At 37.4% G+C, this 25,041-nt stretch overlaps 1 protein-coding gene across 5 annotated transcripts in view; it reads right to left on the bottom strand.

Moving 5' to 3' along the window:
- Positions 1–7,870: 7,870 nt before the first annotated feature.
- DCDC2 (doublecortin domain containing 2) overlaps positions 7,871–25,041 on the bottom strand; it is a 166,664-nt gene continuing 149,493 nt past the window's right edge. For all 5 annotated transcript variants that reach the window (XM_033115931.1, XM_033115933.1, XM_033115936.1 and 2 more), the window contains 2 exons: positions 15,674–15,976; positions 7,871–12,771 (listed from right to left, as the gene is read on the bottom strand). In XM_033115931.1, the coding sequence (XP_032971822.1) occupies positions 12,667–12,771; positions 15,674–15,976 (408 nt within the window). In that variant the 3' untranslated portion in view covers positions 7,871–12,666. The remainder of the gene's footprint in view (positions 12,772–15,673; positions 15,977–25,041) is intronic.

Genomic DNA, 25,041 nt, shown 5'->3' with positions numbered 1-25,041 from the left:
AATGAAAGCAATAATATTCCCTTCCTCACATGGCTGTTGTGAGGATTACATTTTTTAAAAATCAACTAAGGTGCTTAGAAGAGTGTCTATCAATAGTTAAATACCAAATTAATACTGTCATTTTTGTTCTTGCAGTTATTGTTACAAGCTGCTAGTGGAAGGGGGTCTGCTCACTTTCTCATAGTGCCAAGCAGAGATCGATATTTAATAAAGTTCTTTTGATAATGGCTATAAAGAGACTAAGAATGAGGGGAGAAAATGCAAAATAAGGTCTAGGATTTTAATAAAGTGGGCAGAAATGATTTCCTGAGCAACCAAATTTCTGAATGTATTTCCACCCTCCTCTCAAGCTTCCTATTTATTATGACAATTTCCTGCTCTCAAATATTGAAAACTAAACAGGAAATTAGTTTGAGGATGATGGTCTCCAGCCAAAGAGAGGAAAGCAATTTCCGTGGCAAGTAACCAGACACTCTTCCTAGGAAATTTTCTTCAGAAAATGAGTAGAATGAACATGGACCTTGAGAAAATCTCCATGGACTTAAAATTTTCATTCCTAGAAATGAAGGGTAAAATTGCACTTCCTCGTCTTCAGAGTCCAAAATCATCATCACGATTTTATTTTCTAACTGAAGATTGCCTTTTGGAAATGCAAAGACGGAGCTGACGCTGCAGGTCGCTCTCTGGTGAATTCCTTGCTGTTTGGGGTCACATCACTTACGTGTACAGGAGCAGAGAGGTGGGGAGGCAGAGCCTGGAGGCACGGTGTGGTACACGCAGGGAACTGAATGAAAATTTCATTAATGATGAAGATAATTTTTAAAACGTGACATTAACGTGATGTCTAAACAGGTCTCTAGTTACCCACTAGTATTTCATAGGCAGCCTTATACTGGCTACTTCACAGATAACCACGTTACATATGTAGAAACTTTCCAGTACAGATCCCCATCATCTGTGGCTACCCCGCTTGGGCTGCATGGGCTGGGATCAACAGTAATTAAGGCTCTAAGGTGAATACGAGGACAAAACCTCTGAATTTGAGATGTAAACAGTTTCTGTGTTCAATGTTGTAAAACTTACCAAAATCCATTGCCAAGATGATAAAACATCGAGCAATGTGGGCTTGATTCATCTCACTCTCACACATACACACACTCTCACTCCATCAATGCCATCGCCCCCTCTTTATACGGCACAATATGAAAATTAATCAGCAGCTTTAGTAAGAGACAAAAGTTGTGAGCCTAGCCGGTCCAAGCTAATATAGATACAGAAAAATGGAACTTTGGGGAGTATTTTTGTCAACAATGAAAAAGCACCAATAAAAAATCAATTCTGCCTTAAAGGTAGATAATAAAGAAGCAGTAAGAAGCCGGGAAAAGTTGGCAGGAGTTTCAAAAGAAGATGCCAAAAACCAAGTCAGAAAGCTAATAACCATAATTTCTAACAGCTGCAGAGTGCTTGCTCTGTGCTGAGTGCTGGACACGCATTCTCTCTATAAATCCGCCAGGCCAACAGAGTAGCTACTACTATTTTCTCCTTTGCAGAGGTTAATTAGCTGGATTGTGGTAATCATTTCACCACATATATATATCAAATTATCACATTGTACACCTTAAATATATCTAATTTTCATTTGCCAATTGTACCTCAATAAAGATGGAAAAAATGATTGGTGTTCATTTCTAGAAGCTCTGCTTGGTTTTTCAAAGTCATTCTTTTGTCTATTCAGAGACCCTGTTCTTGTATTGTTTTCCCTGCATTTTATAATTTTAATAACTTTAAACATACTTAAATTTAAATATTTAATTATAGACCCGTAAGACTTTAAAAGTTATTATTTCTGCTTCCTTGGGTGTCTATTTCACCACTTATTGTGTCTGCTGACTTTACCCCATGAGGGTCCTTTCCTTATATGGGTTATTCATTGTTATTGTGAGCCATCTGTGGATTATTTTGCATGAGACAAGTACATTTGGGGTATGGAAATATCTCTAGAGAGGTTTTACATTTCCTAGAGGTTTCATAGTTTTCCTATGTACATCCTGTGGTTTAGGAGTCCCATACTACTGGGGTAGTATAGAGACCGCACGAACGTTGCAAGAATGGATTTTATTTTGCGTAGATTTTTTTTTTTTCCGCCAAGAAGTAGGGTGGATAGCAAAAGGTCCATGCTATCTCTAGGAGCCTATGAGTATGGTTATCTAAGAATGTAAGAATGGTTTAATATTGGGAAGAAAATTAATACAATTCACTACATTTAAAAAACAAAAGGAGAAAAATAATAAAAACCTTAATGGAAGCAATGCAGTCTTGTAAAATTCATTCATAGTTCATCCTTTCAGAGCTTTCAAATAAAACACCTCTTATAAGAAATTTAACATGATATAAAGTATCTACCAAAAACATAAGCAACCATCACATTTAATCTTGAATACTGGAAGCATCCCCTTAATTCAGGAGAAGACGAAAATATCTGCTATTGCTACTTCCGTTCAACTTGTTCTAGTTAATTCAATAAGAAAAAAAAATGATTTTAAGATTTTAAGAAAAAAAACACAAATGTTATTTTTACAGATAACGTAATAGTCTTAATAAAAATCCTATAGAAACTTATAAACCATTTATAATAATGGGTACAGCGAGGTGAATACAAAATCAATTTATAAAAATCATGGCATCCTGTCATGTGGGGAACCCTGCTCGCTGCACCATGTGTCGTGCGGGGCGGCCTGCGGGGTCTCTGGTCCCGCTCCCCACATAAGAACGCAGGACATGGTGAGGACAAAAAGGAACACCCATGGACCCATAGATAGGGGAGTCATACCACTATATTCTCGCTGGTGGCATCCACCTTTCTGCAATCCGCTCTTGCTAGCTCAGCCAGCATCTTCTTGCTAGCCCCCTTTTCTGCTAGCGTAGCCACAGCAGTTATATTAGTGGCCAGTGGCTCACTGGTTACAGCTGACAGCCAACTAGCCACAGCTGATGGCCATCCAATCACAGTTGATGGCCATTTACTACCTGAGCCAGCACCTTTCCACGTGAGGCCAAGAGCCTGGAAACTGCACTCCTGGTTCTGTCCCCACACATCCCTAGATATCATTAATAATTGGAAAACATAAATAAAAAATTATTCCATTCAAAATAACCACAGAACTAGATGATATCTGGGAGTAAATATATTAAAAGAATTCCAAGTTCTTTACAACAAAAATTATACAAATTTCTGGAAGGACTTTTTAAAGACCTGATTAAATGGATGTTTCAAATTTATGGAGAGGGTATCTCAATATTATGAAGAGCTATGCAGTTCTAATCAAAATCTCAACAGGGTTTTTTCACAGAACTTGACAACTTGATCTTAAATTTTTATGGAACAGTAAAAAGTCACAGTATTTTTGAATTAAGTAGGGTGTTGCACTCAACCAGACACCACTTCTTATTAGAAAGCTACAATCATGTAAACATGAAGTTTTGGCATAGGGAGCCCAATAGAACAAAATGGAAGCAGAACATCACGCCAGAGAATCTATGGACAAACCCTCCTCTATAGGCCATTTCTCATGAACAATGTTTCCTTCATCTAGGACTACAAGGACTTAATACACTATTACAAGAATATCTGGGCCTCCAGGCTTGGGTCACTCCCATCTCAAGAGATTGTATCTAGAAGTTATAAAAAAAGAGAAGGAATAAAACATGGACTGTCACATGCTCTTTTATATTGCACTTTGTCATGGTATTTTTTGAATGCTTTGTTATATTCTTCTTTCTCTCTCTCTCTCTGTCTCTCCCTCCCTCCCTCCCCCCCCCCTTTCTTTCTTAGAGAGGAACGCTGCCTTTCAATACTTTAGATGGAACATGTTTCCCATTCTATTTTACTATTGTCAACCATCTTGGATATAAAAGAATATAACAGTCACCACATAAGTAAAGAAACATTGTCCAGATTATACCTGAGGAGCTGGACCCCAAGCAGCCCTCTTTGGATCCACTTCTCCTCTAATCTAATATCCATCTAATGTTGGGTATTTTCATAAATAAGAATTTTATAACCAATGCATGTTAGCCATCTTACGCTCCTTTGAAGAAATTACTGTCATTGTTATTGTTGATTGTGGGAAGGTTCTAATGTTGATTAGCCACATTGTCGAAAGAGATGTGACCTTGGGACTCTAGATGCCTCCTTTGCTGTGGAGGTTTGCTTTTTCACTTTTATGGAATAACAAAGATATAAGGGTCAACTGCACAGCAGGTGCAGTAGTGTATTCACCTCAGTTAGGGTACCCGAATCACACATATTTTGTTATCACATATCTAGCAGACAAAATGCTTCTGCTTAACTGCTTTTTGTTTCTCAAACATGAAGAAAAATAAAACTACTTTAATTCAATAGAATGAAAGCAGTGAATATCTCACAAACTGAAGTAGAATTTTAGCCAATTTCTTCATAAAATTGTAAATTTATTCCTATAACTATTCTACACAAAATGTATAATGTGTAATTTATTCTTTGCTTTGAAAGATAACTTTATTTATCATAAAATTCCCAGACTTGTGTTATTCTAATACCATTTCATGAAAGACAACAAAATTTAAATACATGAAATTTTTATCAACTGAAATACATGTACATGAAAATATAAAATTTTTTTCTTTACAAAATGAAGTTTAATATTGAAAAATGGAGGAATGCCAGTCAAGATGGCAGAGTAAGTAAACACTGCTCACCTCCTCTCAGTACATCAATTACAACTAAACCACAGAACAGCTATTATTGAGAATCACCTGAAGTCTAGCTGAACCAAAGCCCTACAACTAAGGACATAGAAAAGAAGCCACCTCGAGACTGGTAGAAGGGGCAGAGACACAAAATGGTCTGGTCCCACATCTGCATGTGACCATTAAAAATTGGGAGGGATAGCTCTGCTGTGGAGGTACCGAGTAGCGAGGGGTCCCAGCCAAGGTTTCAGCACTGAGGAGAGAAGTTCCCATATTTCTCATTGTGAAAAGCCAGCAGAGATTGTGGCTGAGTGAGATGAAGGTGGCTGCACTCCCAGGTGCTCCTCTTAAAGGGATCACACACGGACTGACTTAATTGACAGACTCACTTGCTCTGAGCTCCAGTGCTTGAAAGTAACCAGGTATAAATGGGGAGAAAATAAATTGTCTAGCTTCAGAGTGAGGGCCAGAGGGGCAGCTTGCTCCCAGATGGAGGAGCTGGTGGAAGCGATACTTTGTTGAGCCCTCCGCCTCCCTACATGCAGACCACGGGCTCGACATCAAATCTGAGTCTCCATCCAATTGGCTAACACCTTTCATCTGGCCTGCCTTAGTGATTCCCTGAGACCATGCCTCACCAAACTTCCAGACACACAAGCCACTTCCAGTGGCTTTTCCTTATAAACGGTCTGCTTTGGTTCATGCTGCAGACTTTCCTAAAATCTTTCAAAGGTTCACAAAACCCAAACAAGCAGCATCTAGCTTTGGCATGTCCCACAACTCTGGCTGAGCAGCCCTAAGCCAGGCACTAGTCATAGCCAGCCTTGGTTTGTGGCTTGGCCTCGCAAGGCACCTCCAAGCACAGCGTGGGCAGTGGCCATCTGTGGATTACTTTGGGGCTCATGCCAGGTGGTCCCGGGCAGGGCACAAACTGCGGCTGAACTTGGCCTGAAGCTGGTCCTCTCCCAGGAGGCTCTGAGGCTGGCATGCCCAGTGTCCAGCGTCCAACTTGGCTGGAGCATTACCCGGTCACCTCCAAGGACAACACACCCAAAGGGAAGACTAAGCAGGCACCAGAGCCCTACTAAAGTGAACCCTGTTCTGTAGGGTCAGCCTCTGCACCACAACTCCTCCACCGTAGTCATGGCCAGGAATTGAAGGTCAATTCCTCCCACCTACTTGCAAACAGAAACCAAGGCTCAACTACAACAAGAGGATACACACAACACACACAAGGACACACCTGGAGTACCCAGCTCTGGCGACCAGGGAGACTGCACCACTGGGTTCCATAGGATACCTACTATATAAGGCTACGCTACTGAGACTGGGAGGCATAGCCGCCCTACTTAATACACAGGAACAGACACAGAGAGACAGCCAAAATGGGGAGACAAATATGTCCCAAATAATAGACCAGAACAAAGCTCCAGAAAAAGAATGAAACCAAATGGAGACAAGCAATCTACCAGATGCAGAGTTCAAAACATATTATAAGGATGCTCACTGATCTCAGGGAGAATTTCAACAAAGTGACAGGAAACTTAAAACTGGAAACAGAAAACATAAAAAAGAACCAGTCAGAAATAAAGATTTTAATGACTGAAAGAAAGAATACATTAGAGGGAATCAATAGAATAGATGCAGAAAAATAAATCAGCAATTTAGAAGATAAGATTGCAGAAAATACCCAATCAGAACAGCAAAAAGAAAACACAATCCAAAAAAATGAGGAAAGTTTAAGGGGCCTCTGGGACATCAAGCGTACCAACATTTGCATCATAGGGATACCAGAAGAAAAGAGAAAGTAAGGGACTGAGAATCTATTTGAAGAAATAATGACTGAAAACTTCCCTAATTTGGCAATGGAAATAAATATACAAGCCCAGGAAGCACAGAGAGTCCCAAACAAGATGAACCCAAAGAGGCCCACACCAAGACAAATTGTAATTAAAATGCCAAAGGTTAAAGACAAAGACACAATTTTAAATGCAGCAAGAGGAAAGCAATTAGTTACCTACAAGGGAGCTCCCATAAGATTGTCAGCTGATTTCCCAACAGAAACTTTGCAGGCAACAAGGGAGTGGCAGGAAATATTCAAAGTGATGAAAAACAAGGACCTATAACTGAATTACTCCACCCAGCAAAGCTATCATTTAGAATTGAAGGCCAGATAAAGAACTACCCTGACAAGAAAAAGCTAAAGGAGTTCCTCACCACCAAACCAGTATTACAAGGAATGATAGAGGGACTTAAAAATATATATATATATGAATAATAAAATGGCAATAACTACATACCTATCAACAATTGCTTTCAATGTAAGTGGATTTAATGCTCCAATAAAAAACATAGGGTGGCTGAATGGATAAGAAAACAAGACCCTTACATATGCTACCTACAAGAGACTCACTTCAGATCACAAGACACATACAGACTGAAAGTAAAGGGATGGAAAAAAGATATTTCATGAAAATGGGTAAAAAACAAACAAACAAAAACTGTGGTAGCAATACTTTAACCAGACAAAATAGACTTTAAAACAAAACCTATAACAAGTAAGAAAGAAGGACCCAGTAACCCTACTTCTGGGTAATTATCTGAAGAAACCTCAAATACTATTTCGAGGGGATCTGTGTATATCCATGTGTTCATTGTTTACAATGGCCAACATGTGGAGGCAACCTGGGTGTCAAAGATAAATGTATAAAGAGAAGGTGGTATATATATATATGTATGTATGTATGTATATGTGTATATATATATATGTATATATATGTATATATATATACACACAAAGGAATATTGTTCGGCCATGAAAGGGAATGGGTTCTCGCCATCTGAGGCAGCATGGAAGGACCTGAAAGGTATTGTGCTGAGTGAAGTATGTCAGACAGCGAAAGACAGATGCAATGTGGTTTCACTTACATGTGGAATCTAAAGAACAAAATAAACAGAACAGAAACAAACAAAAATGTTTCATATCCATCTCAAATAGAAACAGAAGATTCTTTAATGTACTAAATTTCTATATGGTTTAAATAAAAAAGTTTTTATTGAGTGTGTGAAAAATGTCATGCAAAAAATTAATACATGAACTATTTGCAATACATCATAAACAAGCAATAAATCATCCAGACACATTTGAATTAAAAAACACAGATCTATTTACTGGTAAGATACAGTAAACTTTTATATTTTAGAGTGAACACTAATACAGAAGTAAAAACCTAAATGCTCACAATTTGATCAAACCACAAATAATTTTCTGAACAAAGAGTGGTTCTAAACATAAATCATATAAAAGTGAGGAGCTCAACTTAATCTTTACTTACAATATTGATAATCACGCGTTATCAGTGTAGTACACATTAAAGACTTAAGGCATAAGAAAAACACTGAAGCAAAAAAAACAGAATAGATTTTCTTCAAATTTCTAAAACTTACTACACTCATTCCCTCATCCCACATGCCATGACATTTGTGAGAACAGCTCAAACACTCAATTACACTGTGTGGTTTAAGCTCATGAAACTACAGAATTCATTTGGTCTCATTCATGGATTAAAGCTAAATTGTTGTTGTCTTAAGTCAATGGCGCTCCATTAGTTACCTCCTGATTTTATAAATGCTTTATGGTTATCCAGACATTTTAAAATTCTTTCCTGTTTCCCCATATCCTACAGGATGTTATGCCTCTTCATAAATACAATTTTTCTTCCTTATCTGTACTTGTGGGGACACACTTTCATTCTCCATCTGAGTCACTTAAACTTCATGGTAGGAAATACACAAATTTCACGTGGTAAGAACAAAAATCAGACCCATCTACATACCAAGATTATTTCCTGAAAAGCAAAAATCATATAGTATTTACAAAAATAATTATTTAATAACAAGAACTGTATGTGCTCATCACCTTAGACAGACAGACTAATCTTAAAAAAAAGAAAAAAAGTGGTTCCATTCCAGGATATCACATTCACACAAGAAAGCTAAAAAGCTTCTGCACTGAATTTGAACATTAGATGAACTAGTGGACTAATAAGTCAGTCTTTTATTCTGTTTGTAGTGAACCTCATTGCTTGGTACCAAAAAGAGTCCTCTATTCATTCATGTAAATCATACATTCACAAGCAGTAACAACCTTCTGACAGAGCCTATGTTGGTATGAAATATTCTGCTTAAGATTGATTCTACCTAAGATTGATGACAAAGAACTAAAGAACTATGTGCTGTAATTATTTCAGGAAAACAAGATTATCTATTTACCTACCTACCTACCTACCTGTCTATCTGAAGTCACCCCTCCCTATAATAAATTTTTCATTAAACTGCTGGTAGCCTTCTTATTTTGAGAAGAATTTTAAATCTCTTAAAGTGTTTGGGAACCAAGTCATAAAGCACCATGATGTCTTTTCTTTACATTTCATCTCCATGTGATTTTATGCATTGCTTCTCTAAACAGAATCTTATTCCATTAACAACGCTGTGCCTAAGGAGGCCTTTCAATATTTTAAAGTGTGTGAGTGTGTCTGTGTAAGTATTTTCTGTGTGCATGTGTGTATAGTCTATTTCTGTTCAGGTTGGCAATAATTCAGATGTAATGCTTTCTGTTTAGCAATTAATCTATTCTATTTCTTAAAAGTTTGCATTTGCTCCTTATTGAGCAAAAAAAAAAATAAATAAACAAAAGTACAGAGATAAGTCAGTTAACAAGATAAAGAAGCTTTCCTGTTGTTCTGTGGCCACAATTATAAATACACAAATGCTTCATGTTTGCTAGGTGAATTCACTTTATCCTTTGGGAAGAAGGCAGGTTATTTAGTGAAATTTTTGAGGATGTTGGTTTGTGAGCTATAAGCTGGAAGAGTTAGTATGAATAATTTCATTTAGCATGACTTGATAATCATGAGCCTACAGAGATAGCTGACTGACTCCAAGCTACATATCTGTAGGATAGTTCTGTCTTTATAGATAATAGCAGAACTAACACTCTCAGAATAAAACAGGAGACATGGAGTATCGCACTTGTCCTATGAGTCTGGCATTCTAATATTCCCCCCAAATATAACTAAAAATGCCCTAATAAATAAAAAGTCACCTGTGGCCATTGAAAAAAAAATAGTGAGTAAAAAGTTGTCTTATGGCCATAGTATCGTGTTTTATAACTAGAAATTCATGAATGCTCATTAGCTATTTAACAGAAGCTAAGACAAGTAAAGCATCCTTAGCATGAAAATGCCTTTAGCTAGAATCTTTATTTGCTCTGCAAAACGCCTAATATTCCAATTCAATTAATAAGCCACTTGTTTACAAATTTCATAAACCAAATTAAGTTTAAGAAAAGAGTTCCATAAAATTAAAACTAAGAAATCTATCACAAAGAACTAACATCTTAAAGCATTCTATTTGGTATCATGTAAGAGCTACATGAGTTTTTTTATAGCATCCTCTCTTTATAAAACAATACCTGAAGCCTAACCAAGATCTCTTCCACTCACTCCCATAAATGGTCTCAAACCTGGCAGTGAGTCTCACTTTATTTGTGGAGATACTCTGCCATGGAGGTCACCGTTCCCATGAAGAAAATTTCCACATTTGGGAAGTGAATTAACTTTCATCATTTATGTGAAAGTCAGCTCCAAAATGATGTCCACAATTTTCCTTCTCTGTGAATGATCTATTTTGTAGTTAGACAATATATGAGTATTTCATTCTTTTTTTTAAAAAAAGTGATTAGCTGTTGTTCATCCCCTCAAGTTATATCACAACTGTATCTTGTCAACAGGTGGTAAAATGTACATGCATATACAAGAGAAATATCACACCGCTAGTTTTCGATTTTTTCCTAGTTACTGTGGCCTATCACCATCTTGAAATATACTTAAAATGCCGAACCTTTGTTTTTCATGTAAAATAACATTGTGCTTCATTTAGATGACTCCTAAAATGTTCCTGAAAACCAAAGCTTTCCAGTATGATGAAGAAAGGAACAGGAGAAAAAAGAGAGACAGAATATCTTTATTAAAGAAGGAAAAGAGAGAGAAAAAAACTCCTCATTAGAGAAAGGAGAATCACCTTGATAATTAGTTATAGTTTCTTGTATTTAATCTCTTATTTTTATAAATGATTTAAAATCAATTAATCTCAGGCTCAATAATAATGTGAGAATTTAACATTACAAAACCAGATAGTCTTATTTCCCTAGCAATGCAAGCTTGTTGCGCGTAGTCTATGGTATTTCATATTGTCTCACTTGAAAAATCAGCCTACTAGGAGACAGCATGATCTAGATTTCATACTAGAAATATAGTACTCCATTTATAATTCATCCTCCCAGATTAAAATACCTTTATATCATGAGCTCTTTCTAATACTGTTACATTATAGTCTCTGCTTATACTTCCTATTTGTGGAAAATATTAAAATAGCTGCTAGAAAATATACATCCATTTTATATAGTATTATTAAGTGCTTTATATGAGTACTCTGATTCCAAATGGTTATAAAACCTGGAGAAAAAAAATCTTTTGTACTTATTATTAATAATGAATTCTATGAAAGCACTAGAAGTTTAAATTTCAAATTTATAATTTCTACATAATTAACAAAAATATCCTTTAATATAAGAAAAATATGTTATTCAGATACTTAAGGAAGAACTGCATAATGTCTTGAGAATGCAAAAAAACCAATATAATTATGTTTTTCCCCATATATACCTAACAAGGCAATTTTGAGTTAATCAGTCCACAAAATAGTAATTGGGAACTGGTTTCATTTTGACAATTTTTAAACTTTTTTTCAACAATTTCTATCATGTGACTTCTAATTATATAGAAAGGAATTTGCTTGAGAGTCTAAACATTGAAAACAAATATTTGCTGATATCCTTAGGAACAAAATATGACAAAGGCAGTCCTAATAGAAATAAAGCAAAAAGCAAGTGAAAGTAAGCAGTGTCAAACTCTTCATAAACCTTTTTCCTTTCTATTACGCTGTCGTGATTTTGGGGTGTTTTTTTTGTTGTTGTTGTTTTTGTTTTTTTTGTAAAAAAACTGTTTGGAGAGAATTCAGTTTTTGGAATAGCCAATGTGGTTTCCTAATATAATAACATAAGGGACAAGGGAGGGATATTATAGGTAAAGGCAGACTGGATCAGTGAAAATCCATAGGATACCAGAATTTGAAAACCATCCAGCCAGGCTCAGTAATATAATTGGATATTCCTTTAAAATTCCTTCCTGAGTGTGTGTCATGAAAATCACAAGGATTAAAACCTGAAGCGCTTAAGAGAGGAACATTACAATATTAATCACTAACACACAGAATGAATACTTCCTCCTTCCAAAATGAATACCTTACATTCTTTTTAATTCTTTTAAGGTGGATTTTGGCTAAGGAAGAAGAAAAGAAGGAATGTCAATAAGTCATGGAAACATTTCAATCCATTGCCATCTCCAAATTATCTCTGAAACTAAAGTGCAATTTGTTTAGTCAAGAGTTTATTGCTTTAAAAAATATAGTACATGCTTTCCTATTATCATTTCTTTAATAGTCTATGCCTTTTTAGATAAGCGCTTTAGCATAACCTGCCATCTAATAATCTTGCTTCTAAATTTATAATCAAGTGTACAACAGGAATAATCCTATTCTTTTTCATCCTTTACAAAAACAATTGCTCAGTTGTCTTCCAGTGTAAATTCCCCTCTATCCCTCTTATTTTTCCAAATGACTTTTAAAAACACATCCCATAAAAAGAAGTCACTCTCCTTTAGTAGCTATTCAAAGTTATCTAGTCTTTCCATTAGGCCTCTCGTTTTAAAATTCAGTAGGTAGTATTCAACCATATTGTCACATGTTTAGCAATAACTATACTTATTCAAGTATGACCCTTCATTTTTCGTATAACCAATATACTCTTTTAAAAATCATCTATGCTACGACAGCATAGTCCTTGCTTTGTTGGTTGTCACCGTTTTCTTGCGGACTAGTGATTTTTACTTCTGGCCTTGGTGGTCTTTGAGGGTCTAAGTCAGCCTGGAGGAAAAGAGATCAAAACAAAGATATTTAGCTTTTTAGGTACAAGGGTAATAAAACTCACAAAGAAAAAAAAGTACTTACATATAAATATTCAACTAAGAACAGTTCCTTGGGTTCCTTTGTTCTTCAGTCTGTCATACCCAGTGGACACGCCAGTCTCAGCACTACTGGTGCAGAATCCCTTTCTGGGGCCATAATCCACTATGTGCTTTAAGGGCACAGACTCATTTCTTGTGCTGCAGGCTTTATTTTTTCTCAATGTTTTTCTTTGTTTCTCTTTGAGCTTTTATTTTCAACAGTATATTTATACTTTTCATATTAACATTTTCAGAGAACAGAGAAGAGAAAAATGCAGCAATTCTACCCTCCTGTCACATTAACCCAACCCCACACCAACTGTTCTTCTGTTAGTTTTCTACTAGAGTTCACAAATTCTTTGTGAATATGGTACCAAGAGCATCAAGTATCAAGTAGATAAGAGCAGGACAGGAAATGAAAACACAGAGGCAGCATTTCTACAACAGCAGCCTTTGTCCCTGCCACTTAGACCTCTCATTTGTTATTAATGATACTGTCTCATTTACCATTTGTTTTTCCCCACTAGACTGAAAACTGAGGGAATGAGATTAGAATTAGCTGCTTCTCAAACTCTGCTCCATGGAATCCTAGAGGCTCCACAGCCCCCACCACAGCCACCAGTGTGTGCAGGACAGGACTGACTCCCGGTCTCCCTCCCCTAGAGGCCATGGGTTATGCTCCAAAAAAGAAAATAAGATTACTGGGACTCTCTCTTATTTCACATTGTTATCTTGTGAAGTGTCTCAAATAGCATCTTGAATATAGTATAAGCTCAGTAAATATCAATTGATTGTTGTGTGTTTCTCATGTATATCTTGCTGTTTTCCTACAATCATATCACATTTCATTTACGAACTGTTACATTGAACAAAATGTTACATGGTAAAGTGAATTTTTACTCATTTTATAAGTAAAGAATCCTTTTGAAAAAGTTAATTATTAATGTATAATTTATAATTCAGATAAATCCGGTTTTTCATATAATTGGCATGCGTATATTAATACTTTAGTGAGAATAAAAATAAAATGCATCATCATTATAAGAGAGATAAGTCAAGTAAGATTGAATCTCTTGTGGGTAACTGCTCTGTCTTAGGCATTTGTATTGGCCTTAAAATCCCTAATGAGTCACATACCAGACACTTGTTCATTTGGTTCCCAAGAATTTAGATTTGCCCTCAATACATATTAACACCTATACTTCAAATCACATAACCTTCATCTTTACTAATGTCCAATTCCTATGAAAGGCCTACTTTTAAAAGTTAAATTTGTGGAGTGGAAGGACAAGAACTCTACTTACTTCCGTAAAATCTGTTTAGGTTATAACATTGAATAAAGCTAGACCACTGGAGAAATGCATACTTGGATTTTACTGTCTAGGTCCGACGTAGAATTTACCCTTGATTTTATGCTGTAAACATTCATCAAAGGCCACTATATATAACAAAGAGCTTCATGAAAGCTACCATTGCAGTTGCCATATAAAGAACACCGAGGACACTATACATTATTGTGCTTCCTATGTGAATCCCCAGACAAGAGATTTTGCTTCCCTTGGGAATTTTTTTTTTCCTTTGCTTTCCTTGAGAAATTAGTTTTGTTTCCTTATGGAGGTAAAGGGAATCATGTAATTGACTGAATTATTTTTGTTTATTTTAGCTACAAACAACTTCAGAATATACTTGTATATATTAGCTAAATTTTAATAACCATGTAGAACTACATATGGGAAATTTCTTAGGACTGTGATTACCTCATGCTGAGAAAAGATGAAAGACATGTTGAACATTTCCCTTTAGATGTTAAGATATTGTTGTATAAGCCACACAGTGGATTACAGATAACTTTGTACTGGTTATTGAAACCTGGCCATAAAAACATTTTGCAAAGTTTTACCATTACTAAACTTGGTCTCCCTGAGTAAGATAAAACTGATGAGTCAATAATAAATAATTAAGAAAAACCCATTCATCAGACTGAGTTTCAGGGATGAATGGACCTAGACCCATGTCAGAGGTTCTAGCCTTGAGGAAGGTGGGCCCTGAGAAACAGAAAACAGGAAAGAAGGGCACAAACAGATGGTGACAAAGCTGTGGAGTGCACCTGCTTCTTATATTAGGAGACAACTTGAGCCTGTTCATCAGCATCTAACTTTATCCTATAGAAGTACGTCAGGACTTGAGAATATCCTGCTCCAGGGCCAGTGGTGGAAAAACAGGCTGGGAAGTAGGCTTCAAAACATATTTCTTCACCCGTGATATATAAAAAATAGAACCATATATTATTAAGTGCCTGGTATATTAAGCACTTAATTCAATTAATTCGTTTAAGCTTGATTAAACAAATGAAACTTTAGTATTTCTAGAGAGCAAAGAAGTCACCCACAAGAGATGACATTCTTTATATCATGTCTAGGTCTCACTGGTCTTGTTATTCTTTCCTGGTTTATATATTACCTGGTCTTAATTTATTTGTACTTTATTTGTACATCTCTCTTTTGTTGTATATGCCTTAAGAGCCTCTGTAAATTTTTTGTACAATAAGGTAGAAAATGGATGGATGGACAGATGGATGGATGGATGGATGGATGGATGGATGGATGGATGGATAGAAGAACAGACATATAGATTGTTAGACATGTGGTTGACAGCACTTCTTAACTTATTGAAATAATATAGTCGAGTAAATGATATTGGATCTTTCCTTACTCAACCATAAGTGGTTTCAATTCAAGTCTTAAGTGCTTGAATCATTCCTAAGTGTGTGCGTGCACACACATTCATGCAGGCAAACAAGTGAGCAAAGGCAATAGAAATACCTCCTCTTGTCCACTGCCAGCTCCTGGAGACTTGATTTCCTCATCCACTGCCTCCTGAAGCTCATTATTGACCTGATCCAGTTCCTCGCCATTTTCTTCATCGGTGACTCCATTAACACGAGCAGGACCTGCCTGTTCCTCCCCAGGATCCGGGATCTCCTCGGCTTGCTTGGAGGCAGCCATAGCTTCCCCATCTCCTTCCTCTTCAACATCACCATTCATTCCTATGAGCTCTTCTTTTTTTCCTGCATCCTTGCTTTCTTTCTCTCCACCTTCTTCCTCATCTACTATTTCTGCTGGCCTCTGATGGATCAAAAGGAATAATGAATAACAGCACAGTAGTGTAACAGAGATTTCCCATTGCACATGAGAATAAGGTAATATGATGTTACGATGACGTAAAACTCCCTTACCCTGCATAGTACTTTACGGTATATAATGTGTTTACCTTTACTGAGTGCCTATTGAACATCACTCTTCACAAGTATCTTCGCATTTAATCCTCACAACAATACTGTGAGGTTGGTATTATTCCCACTTCACAGGGGAGAAAACTTAAGGTACACAGAGATCAAATATCTAGCCCAAGATCTCACTGTTTATAAACGAAAGAGCCAGAATTAGAACTCAGCGTGTGACTCCAGAATCAATGTTCTTAATCCCCATGGCAGGGAGGAAACTACACTGCAGGGTCCTTAGCCAATGACTAGTGGAGGGCCTGGCCCAGAGGAGGAGGTGAGAGAAATTCTTGGTGGAGAGAATGTCATCCTCACCCCTAGTGCCTGGTATGTATTTATATCTCAAAATACAAAAAGAGCAATGGTGATGGCCCCCAGATGTGAACCGATCAGGTTTCCTAACATCAGATGTGGACAGCTTTCCACACAATGCCCAAGAGAGTTGACAGTATACCTATAGGTACCAACATTGATTGTCATGCAGATCTGAGACCAAGAAACTAGTAAAACTAGTAGTCTTTTCTATAAAAATAATTAATGCTCAAGTATTTTATAAAGTCTAATTAGGCATTTTTACCGTTATCTGGATACATGTAAGGCTGCTTTAAAAGGAAGCAGGAGGCTAAATTCTAGAGCTAAGTCTTTGGAGAGAGAAAGACTCAGGGTCCAGTACTGGCCAGGCACTTACTGTTACCTAACTTCTGTGAGTTTCAGATTCCCACTTGTAAAATAGGAATACGATAAAACTTCCATGGGGATCAAATGAAGTAAGTTATACACAGTGCCTGGCACATCACAAATCCTATTAAAAAATTAAATTAAATTAAAATCCCTTCTCATTTGTTATGATACGTTCTTTCCTGGAGCTATCATATTTCTTCATTGCCTCCAATAAAATAATAGTTTTTAGACTGTTAGGACCACAGACCTGCCTTTTTCTAGCTGTCTGACATTGGACAGGTCACTTAATCCTCCGGCATCTGTAAAATGAGGGTTTCAGACACACAATTAACCGTGACCTCCCTCCAGCTCTGGAAGTCCATTTTCCTCGCACTGTCCAAATGCTTGTTATGGGACTATTAATGGTCTTAACAGTTAACATAATGCTTTCAGTTTTGGAAGTGAAAAAGGAATGAAATGAAGAGGAATAGACTAAAAGCTCAGGATAAAATTCCACACAACATTATTTTGAAGAGGAAAGAGTTAGAACCAAAAATTTCCATATTCTGTCAAAAATAAAGTCACAAATTTGATCACATTATATCAAAGATGTACTTTTAAAAATGGAGGGAAAAAATTAGTTGTCCTTAAGATATTCCAAAAAACATCATGCAGATTAACTGACAGTACAGTGAGGTTGCATCTTTCAAATTTTTATTCAGGTGCTTAATTTCCAACAATGTAGGCAGGGCCCTAGCCATCCCTAAGCATGCTGCCCAGGGTGAGGCCCTTGAGAAGTCCAAATGCAGGGCAGAAACTAAGGTGGGAAGAGAGTAAACCTCCCAGATGGTGCTACAAGACAAGAGATTCATGAAATATAACCCACAGGGCTTGGTAAGGATTTCTGGTTTTTATGTACAAGACCCAAATGAATTAAGGTGAGAAAAATCTCCAATTTCCAAAAAGAGAAAACAGTATGTTCCCATCTCCACACCCATGGCCCACCCTGTCTCTCTAGAGTACAAACGTGGCAAATCCTGGAGGCAGACACACTTGAAGTGATGAGCAGAGGAGAGTTTAGTGAAGGAAAGGGTGGGCATTGTCTTTATAAAAACAAACCTGAGTATATACCCAGGAGGGGAATTGCTGGGTCATATGGCAATTCTATTCTTAATTTTTTGAGGAACCTCCACACTGCCTTCCATAGCAGCTGCACCAATCTGCATTCCCACCAACAGTGTATGAGGGTTCCTTTTTCTCCACAGCCTCTCCAACACTTGCTATTATTTATCTTGTTGATGATAGCTATTCTAACTGGTGTGAGGTGATATTTCATTGTGGTTTTGATTTCCATTTCTCTGATGATTAGTGATGTTGAGCATCTTTTCATATGTCTGTTGGCCATCTGTATGTCCTCTTTGGAGAACTGTCTATTCAGGTCCTCTGCCCATTTTTTAACTGGATTGTTTGTCTTTTTGTTGTTGAGTTGTATGAGTTCCTTATATATTTTGTATGTTAGCCCCTTATTGGAGGCATTGTTTGCAAAAATCTTCTCCCATTTGGTTAGTTGCTTCTTTATTTTGTTGATGATTTCTTTAGCTGTGCAGAAGCTTTTTAGTTTGATATAGTCCTATTCATGTATTTTAGCTTTTGCTTCCCTTGCCTTTGAGGTCAAATTCATAAAATCCTCTTTGAACCCAAGGTTCATAAGTTTAGTACCTATGTTTTTTTTCTCTGCAGTTTATTGTTTCAGGTCTTATGTTTAGGTCTTTGATCCATTTTGAGTTAATTTTGGTACATGGTGACAGATAGGAGCCCAGTATATACCCCCAAAATCAGAAAACATTTATCTGTAAAGATATATGTGCTCCGATGTTCACTGCAGCTTTATTTACAGTGGCCAAGACATGGAAACAACCAAAGTGTCCTCAGATAGATGACTGCATAAAGAATATGCAGTATATATACACAGTGGAATACTACTCTGCATTAAGAAAAGATGAAATAGTGCCATTTGCAACAACATGGATAGATCTCGAGATTATAATGCTACGTGAAATAAATCAGACAGAAAAAGTCGAGAACCATATGATTTCACTGATATGTGGGATATAAAACTGAAAACAACAAGGCAACAAAACAAACAAAGAAACAAAAACTCATAGACACAGACAATAGTTTAGTGGCTACCAGAGGGTAAAGGGGCCCAGGGGTGGTAGATGAGGGTAAACGGGGTCAAATATATATTGATGGAAAGAGAACTGACTCTGGGTGAGGAACACAAAATGTGATATACAGATGATGTACTACAGAATTGTACACTTGAAATCTATGTAACTTGACTAACCATTGACACCACAATAAATTTTAATTAAAAAAAAAAAAACCTGAAAAAATGTCCTGGGCCAAAGATGATATTATGGGTCACTGAGGAGCAAGGGCTTCTGGGGGGCAGAACCAGGAAGTCAGGTGGCTTCTCAATAAGACACTAAGACAGGGAGGGGACGCCATGGGGGAGAACTGGAATGAGGAGCCAAGTCAGAGAAACATGGGTGGCTTTCCACTAACACGTCAGAGGAGGCCAGGAAAAGGTGCAGACACAGTTGCTTCCCTCTGAGGGATTTAAGGGGATACTCTCCATGGGACCCTACGAGACATTTGTGGGGCTCTCAGTCACCATGCTTGAGCGAATGTGCCTAGAGCACTGGTATGTGGTAAGCAGTACTCCAGACACTGGGCATTGGAAGACAAACACAACAGTCTCTGACAGCAAAGAACTCAGAGCAGTGCAGTAAAAGTCGCGGTATAATAGGGCATAAGAAGAGAAGCAGTAAGTGTACATGTCAGGAAAGGGACACCCAAGGTGGGGTGTGGCAGCCTGCTGCCAGATCTCACATGTCTGTCATTGAGACTTGTATTTGCTGGTGAGGAGAACAGATAAGAAGCTATCCATCACCTGCCTGTGCCAAACGTCATGCTCACGCTGACAGAGTCATCGTTTCATGTAACCTTCACAGTAACCCTATGAAGCACGCTTCTTACGCCCACTTTACGAATCAGGAAAATGGGAAATCATTCAACACTTCCAACATCACACATAGTGAGCAGGTATGGCTAGGATTTGACCCCAAGGCCATCTTGTCCCAAAGTTCTGGCACTCGCCTTTAGACAAGGCACACAAGACGCTGCTGCTTGCATCCATGGGAATGTTGCATCATTCCCATGTACTTCAATAGTCAGCAAACATGACATCTGCAGGAAGCAACATTACTTTTGCTGCTGTAATTACTGACCTGAGAACAAAGCATTGCTGGATTTGAATTAAAGACCTTTGGTGTGATCTATGGAGGGAACATTATAAAGACTGTTAGGCAGAGTACTTGAAGCAGTACTTAAAAAAAAAATCCAGAAATACTACAGTACTAATGGGCAGTAAGAGATTTTTTTTTTTAATTATCTCTGAGAAGTAAATAATTGTATATTACTCTCCTAAAATAGTTACTAATACTTACTCTACCTAAACGTCCCTATGTAGAGCAACTTTTGGTTTGGGTTTTAAAGAGAAGTTATACACCATTTCTTAATAAATATATTTAGTAATAACAGAAAGAAATGTAATTTACTGTAATCATTCAGGAATCTAGATATGTTCCTTGCTTCTCTGGGAACATATTACAAGAGATTGTTAAGGTGACTGCATTCTGTCTAAATGGAAAAACATCTGTTTTTCTTTCTTGACATCTGGATTTATACCTGAAAGTTGTAAAAGGATTGGTTTCAATAGTTTTTCCCGTGTTACCCATTTCTTTACTCACAATTCCCAAACACATATATTTTTGTTTCTCTTTTTAATGCAGAGAGCTGGTAAATACCTTAATCTCTTTCTAAGGGGACGGGGACACCCAGTTCTAAATTTAGGCTCTGTTCTCTTCGCTATTATTACCACCATCACTAACAAGCAGAATTATGCTTTCCTACCATTATTTCTATTAGACTTTCCCAGCACAGCTATTTCAGTAGTCATCAAATGAATCCATATCTGGCTAGCTCAGCTTTAAGAAATGCAAGATTATGGTGCTGAAATACCAATTTGATCAATTTAAATAAGACAGTAACATTAGTTAAAAGGCTTATAACCCTTTAAAATATCCTGAGTGTAGAACAAAATGTATTATTACTATGATACTGTAATTCAGGGCAAAAAAAAAAAAAGGCTGCTATGACAGAGCTGTAATGAATAAATGAAAAGCAATGTGCTTTTTGGTGTAATCTCCTTTGAAGCAGGCATTGAATTATTAAAGATGTTTCCAGTGTATACATCAATCAAATCATCCCCAGAAGGAACACTGGTTTTTACACCCATACACACACATACAGAGATAAAATCTATATCATGGTAAGGGCCTGCAAAAAAGAGAAAGAGCGCTCCCTTCTACAAGAAGGTGGGTGCCCACTGTGGGAGGGAGTTATTCTTTAGGATAAAGAGAAATACAAGAGGCAGAATGAGTGAGTTGCATACTTCTTCTTTCTCTTGCTATAGAAAAACTATCTGTCGAAGAGGAATCTGGTACCCCTAACACAACCCAGAACTGACATCCAGCCCTGGCAGTGAGCCTCTCACGAAGGAGAACTTACCCCCCAGATGAATGGGATTCTTTGGAGGCCAAGGGCAGGACTACGCTTCTGTCATAGCTAGCACAGCTCTACCCGGAGAGTCAGGCCAAGAGCTAAAGAGCTATACGCAAAGCCAAACACAGAAAGTCACATATTGTATGATTTCATTTATAGGAAACATTCAAAATAGGTAAATCTATAAAGACAAAAGGCAGGTTAGTGGTTGTCAGGCTTGAGTAGAGGGGAGAATAAGGAATGACTGCTGAGTAGGTATGAGGCTTCCTTCTGAGTGATGAAAATGTTTTAGAACTACATAGAGGTAAATAGTTGCACAACGTTATGAGCGTACTAAATGTCACAGGATTGTATATTTAAAGATAGTATGGAAGGCAAGTGGACACTCCTCAAAAAATTAAAAATACAATTACCATATGACCCAGCATCTCTTGGATATCTACCCCCAAAATCTGAAAACATTTATCCATAAAGATATATGTGTTCCATTGTTCACTGCAGCTTTATTTACAGTGACCAAGACATGGAAACAACCAAAGTGTCCTCAGACAGATGACTGAATAAAGAATATGCAGTATATATACACAATGGAATACTACTCTGCCATAAGAAAAGATGAAATAGTGCCATTCACGACAACATGGGTGGAACTTGAGATTATAATGCTAAGCAAAATTCGTCAGACAGAAAAAGTCGAGAACCGTATGATCTCACCGATATGTGGTGAATAAATCTGAAAATAACAAAAGAACAGGAAAAACAAATGAAGAAACAAAACTCATAGACACAGACATAGTTTAGTGGTGACCAGAGGGTAAGGGGAGAGGAAGGTGGCAGATGAGGGTAAATGGGATCCAATATATGGTGATGGAAGGAGAACTGATGCGGGTGGTGAACACACAACATGATATATAGATGATGTATTATAGAATTGTACACTTGAAATCTATGTAACTTTAACAACAATTGTCACCTCAATAAACTTTAATTTAAAAAAAAAGATAGTTAATGGTTTATTTTATGTTATGAGACTCATTTTTTTTTAAAGCCATATGCCTGAACTCTTGACCACCACATATAACCACCTGGCCACCTTTTGGTGTCTACTAAGACACCCACAGAATGTGCCACTTAACTGAGGAACCAACCTCAGGTTATTGCCCTGCTTTATTCTGTAATTTATTCCATAATTTGACTGTTGGCAGCCACCTAGCATGTCTCAGATATATAAAGCTTCCCTTCACAAAATATCTGGTGATTCTTGGTAGGAGGTCAGTGGTGGTGTTGAATGAATGAGAAAGCCGAATGAATGAACTAATAAAAAAAATCTGAGAATAGCAGCGTTACTTAGAATTGAAACATAGCAAGTGCTAGAAAAATGCTTATTAGATAGCCACATTATATTTTAATAATGTCTTCCCCACCCCCCTTCATTCAAAAATAACCCAAAACTTTCCAACTATTTAATTTCCTCAAAATCCCCAAGTAGTTCTCAGCCTCTGCCTATTTAACTGATCCTGTCTGACCGCCCAGCGAAGTGGTGACAGTCACAGCTGGCCAGACACCAGAGTTAGCTCATTGAGCAAAGGATGTCATGTGTACAGTGGCCCATATTCCACCTCCACTTCAAAGAATCTTACAAATATTCCGATGATGTCTAACAATTTAGATAAAGAAAAGTAGACACAGCAATCACAAGGGAGAGCTGGGGGATGTGAGGAAAAAGGAGCAGGGGTACCAAAGGAAAAGGTAAAGGAAGAAACTGCAAATTCAGTTTGAGGGAAGGAGGAAGGAGGAAGAGAAACAAGAAGAAAAAAAATCTTTTTCCAGGGTGTCCCTTCTACAGTAAAGCAGAAAAGCAGAGCTTCCACATATGACTGCATCTCTCATCCCTACAGAAGCCCATTCTCCTGTGATCCCAAGAGAGTGTGTTCATCCCCAAGGAAGATCACTGGGAGGTTCCTGGACAAGACTTATGTTTTCTGATGTTTTCTGCAACGGAGATGTCAGCTGGCAATGCAAAATACATGCTGTGCAGGATGAGGCATCTGTGGTCTAGTGGAAAGGCAGTGGCTACGCTACGGCTTCAGGCCAGAGAATTCACCTCACTGGTCTCAAAGTGGGTTCCCTTTGGAATTTGAGGATGATAATAAAGACCGCATAGGATTGCAGTAAGGCCCAAAGGAGACCATACACATAAAAGACCATTACAAGCTATACACACAGAGACCACACACACACACACACACACACACAGAGGGTGCCAAAGAAATGTATAATGTATACACATTTTAAGAAATAATATACCAATAACAAAAGATGAATACAAGTCACGTTTGACTTCTGCAATTACAAGAGGTGCTCAAAGTGGTTACCACCAGCGTCCAGACTCTTCTGATTATAGCGAACCACTGCTTGAACAATGTTGACCAAAGTGTTAACATCTCTTAAAAATGTGTACACATTGTTTTGGCACCCCAGTTTACACATTTTAAGAAAGGAAAAAACTGTATTAAAATTGTAACACTCAATATATACTGATAACAGAAGATGAATAAAAGTCACATGTGACTTCTGCAATTATAAGAGGTGCTCAAAGTGGTTACCATCAGTGTGATTTTAATAGTCTTTTCCTTTCTTAAAATGTGCATACATTTTTTTTTGGCACCGTGTGTGTGTGTGTGTGTGTGTGTGTGTGTGTGTGTATAAAATTGCTGTTACTCCATTTTTCTTGCCATTGAATGAAAGAAGTTGAGAGGTTGTCTGATGAAATATTATAGTACAGTATTTGTACTAATGAAATTGTAACATAGTAGGCTACTTAGAGCAGTATACCGTCTGAATCTCATGAAAACAAACACAAAATAATATCAAGACACTTAGCTATTGTCTTGCTCTTAACAGTTAACACAATTAAAATGCAGATTAATGTTCAACTTTTGGTTCATTAGACGGTTAGGTGTGATTTACATAAACTAACTATCATTGGTCTTAGTTGTGTTTATTCTTGGTTTCCAAGTTCCTGAAAAACAAATTTATTATTCAATACCTTTGTTTGTTTCTGAATTGCTATCCAGTCTCAAAAGTAATACAAATGTGCCAGAAAGAGATACCAAACAAGGATGGCTTCCACAAATTAATATTTGGACTTAGGTAACACACAACTTTGTTTTCAGTGGGAATGACAGGTAGGCAGCCGTCAGCTAGGGGTTTAATAATGACAGGCATTTACGTATCACATTTTGCTTCTGAAAGCACTTTCGTATCTCCTTTCTCACTACATGTTCCCAAGTGGAAGAGCAGGCATCATGATCCCCATCGTACAGAGTGGGAAACAGCCTGAAGAAAAGTCAAGCAACTTGCCAAAGGGCATAGGACCAGTAGGTGACAAGATCTTCCATCTGTGTCATAAAAAATAAAGTCAACAAAGGTTCCAATTAAAAGACAGTGGGTCCTGATTGTTTGCAAACTGTTCACCATGGTAACTAGTCACCTAATAAGTCCACTCCTAATATATGACTACTGGTCTAGTGCGGCAGAAGCACTGGCTGAGCTGAGCTGGACTTCACGTCTCTGCTTGCCCCTTTTCTAATAATTGGTGATCATCTCTCTTTCAGACAC

This window comes from Rhinolophus ferrumequinum, chromosome 9 (assembly GCF_004115265.2).
Source record: "Rhinolophus ferrumequinum isolate MPI-CBG mRhiFer1 chromosome 9, mRhiFer1_v1.p, whole genome shotgun sequence".
Taxonomy (NCBI): domain Eukaryota; kingdom Metazoa; phylum Chordata; class Mammalia; order Chiroptera; family Rhinolophidae; genus Rhinolophus; species Rhinolophus ferrumequinum.
The sequence above is the reverse complement of the archived record's forward strand: the minus strand, read 5'-3'. Positions and strand labels throughout refer to the sequence as shown.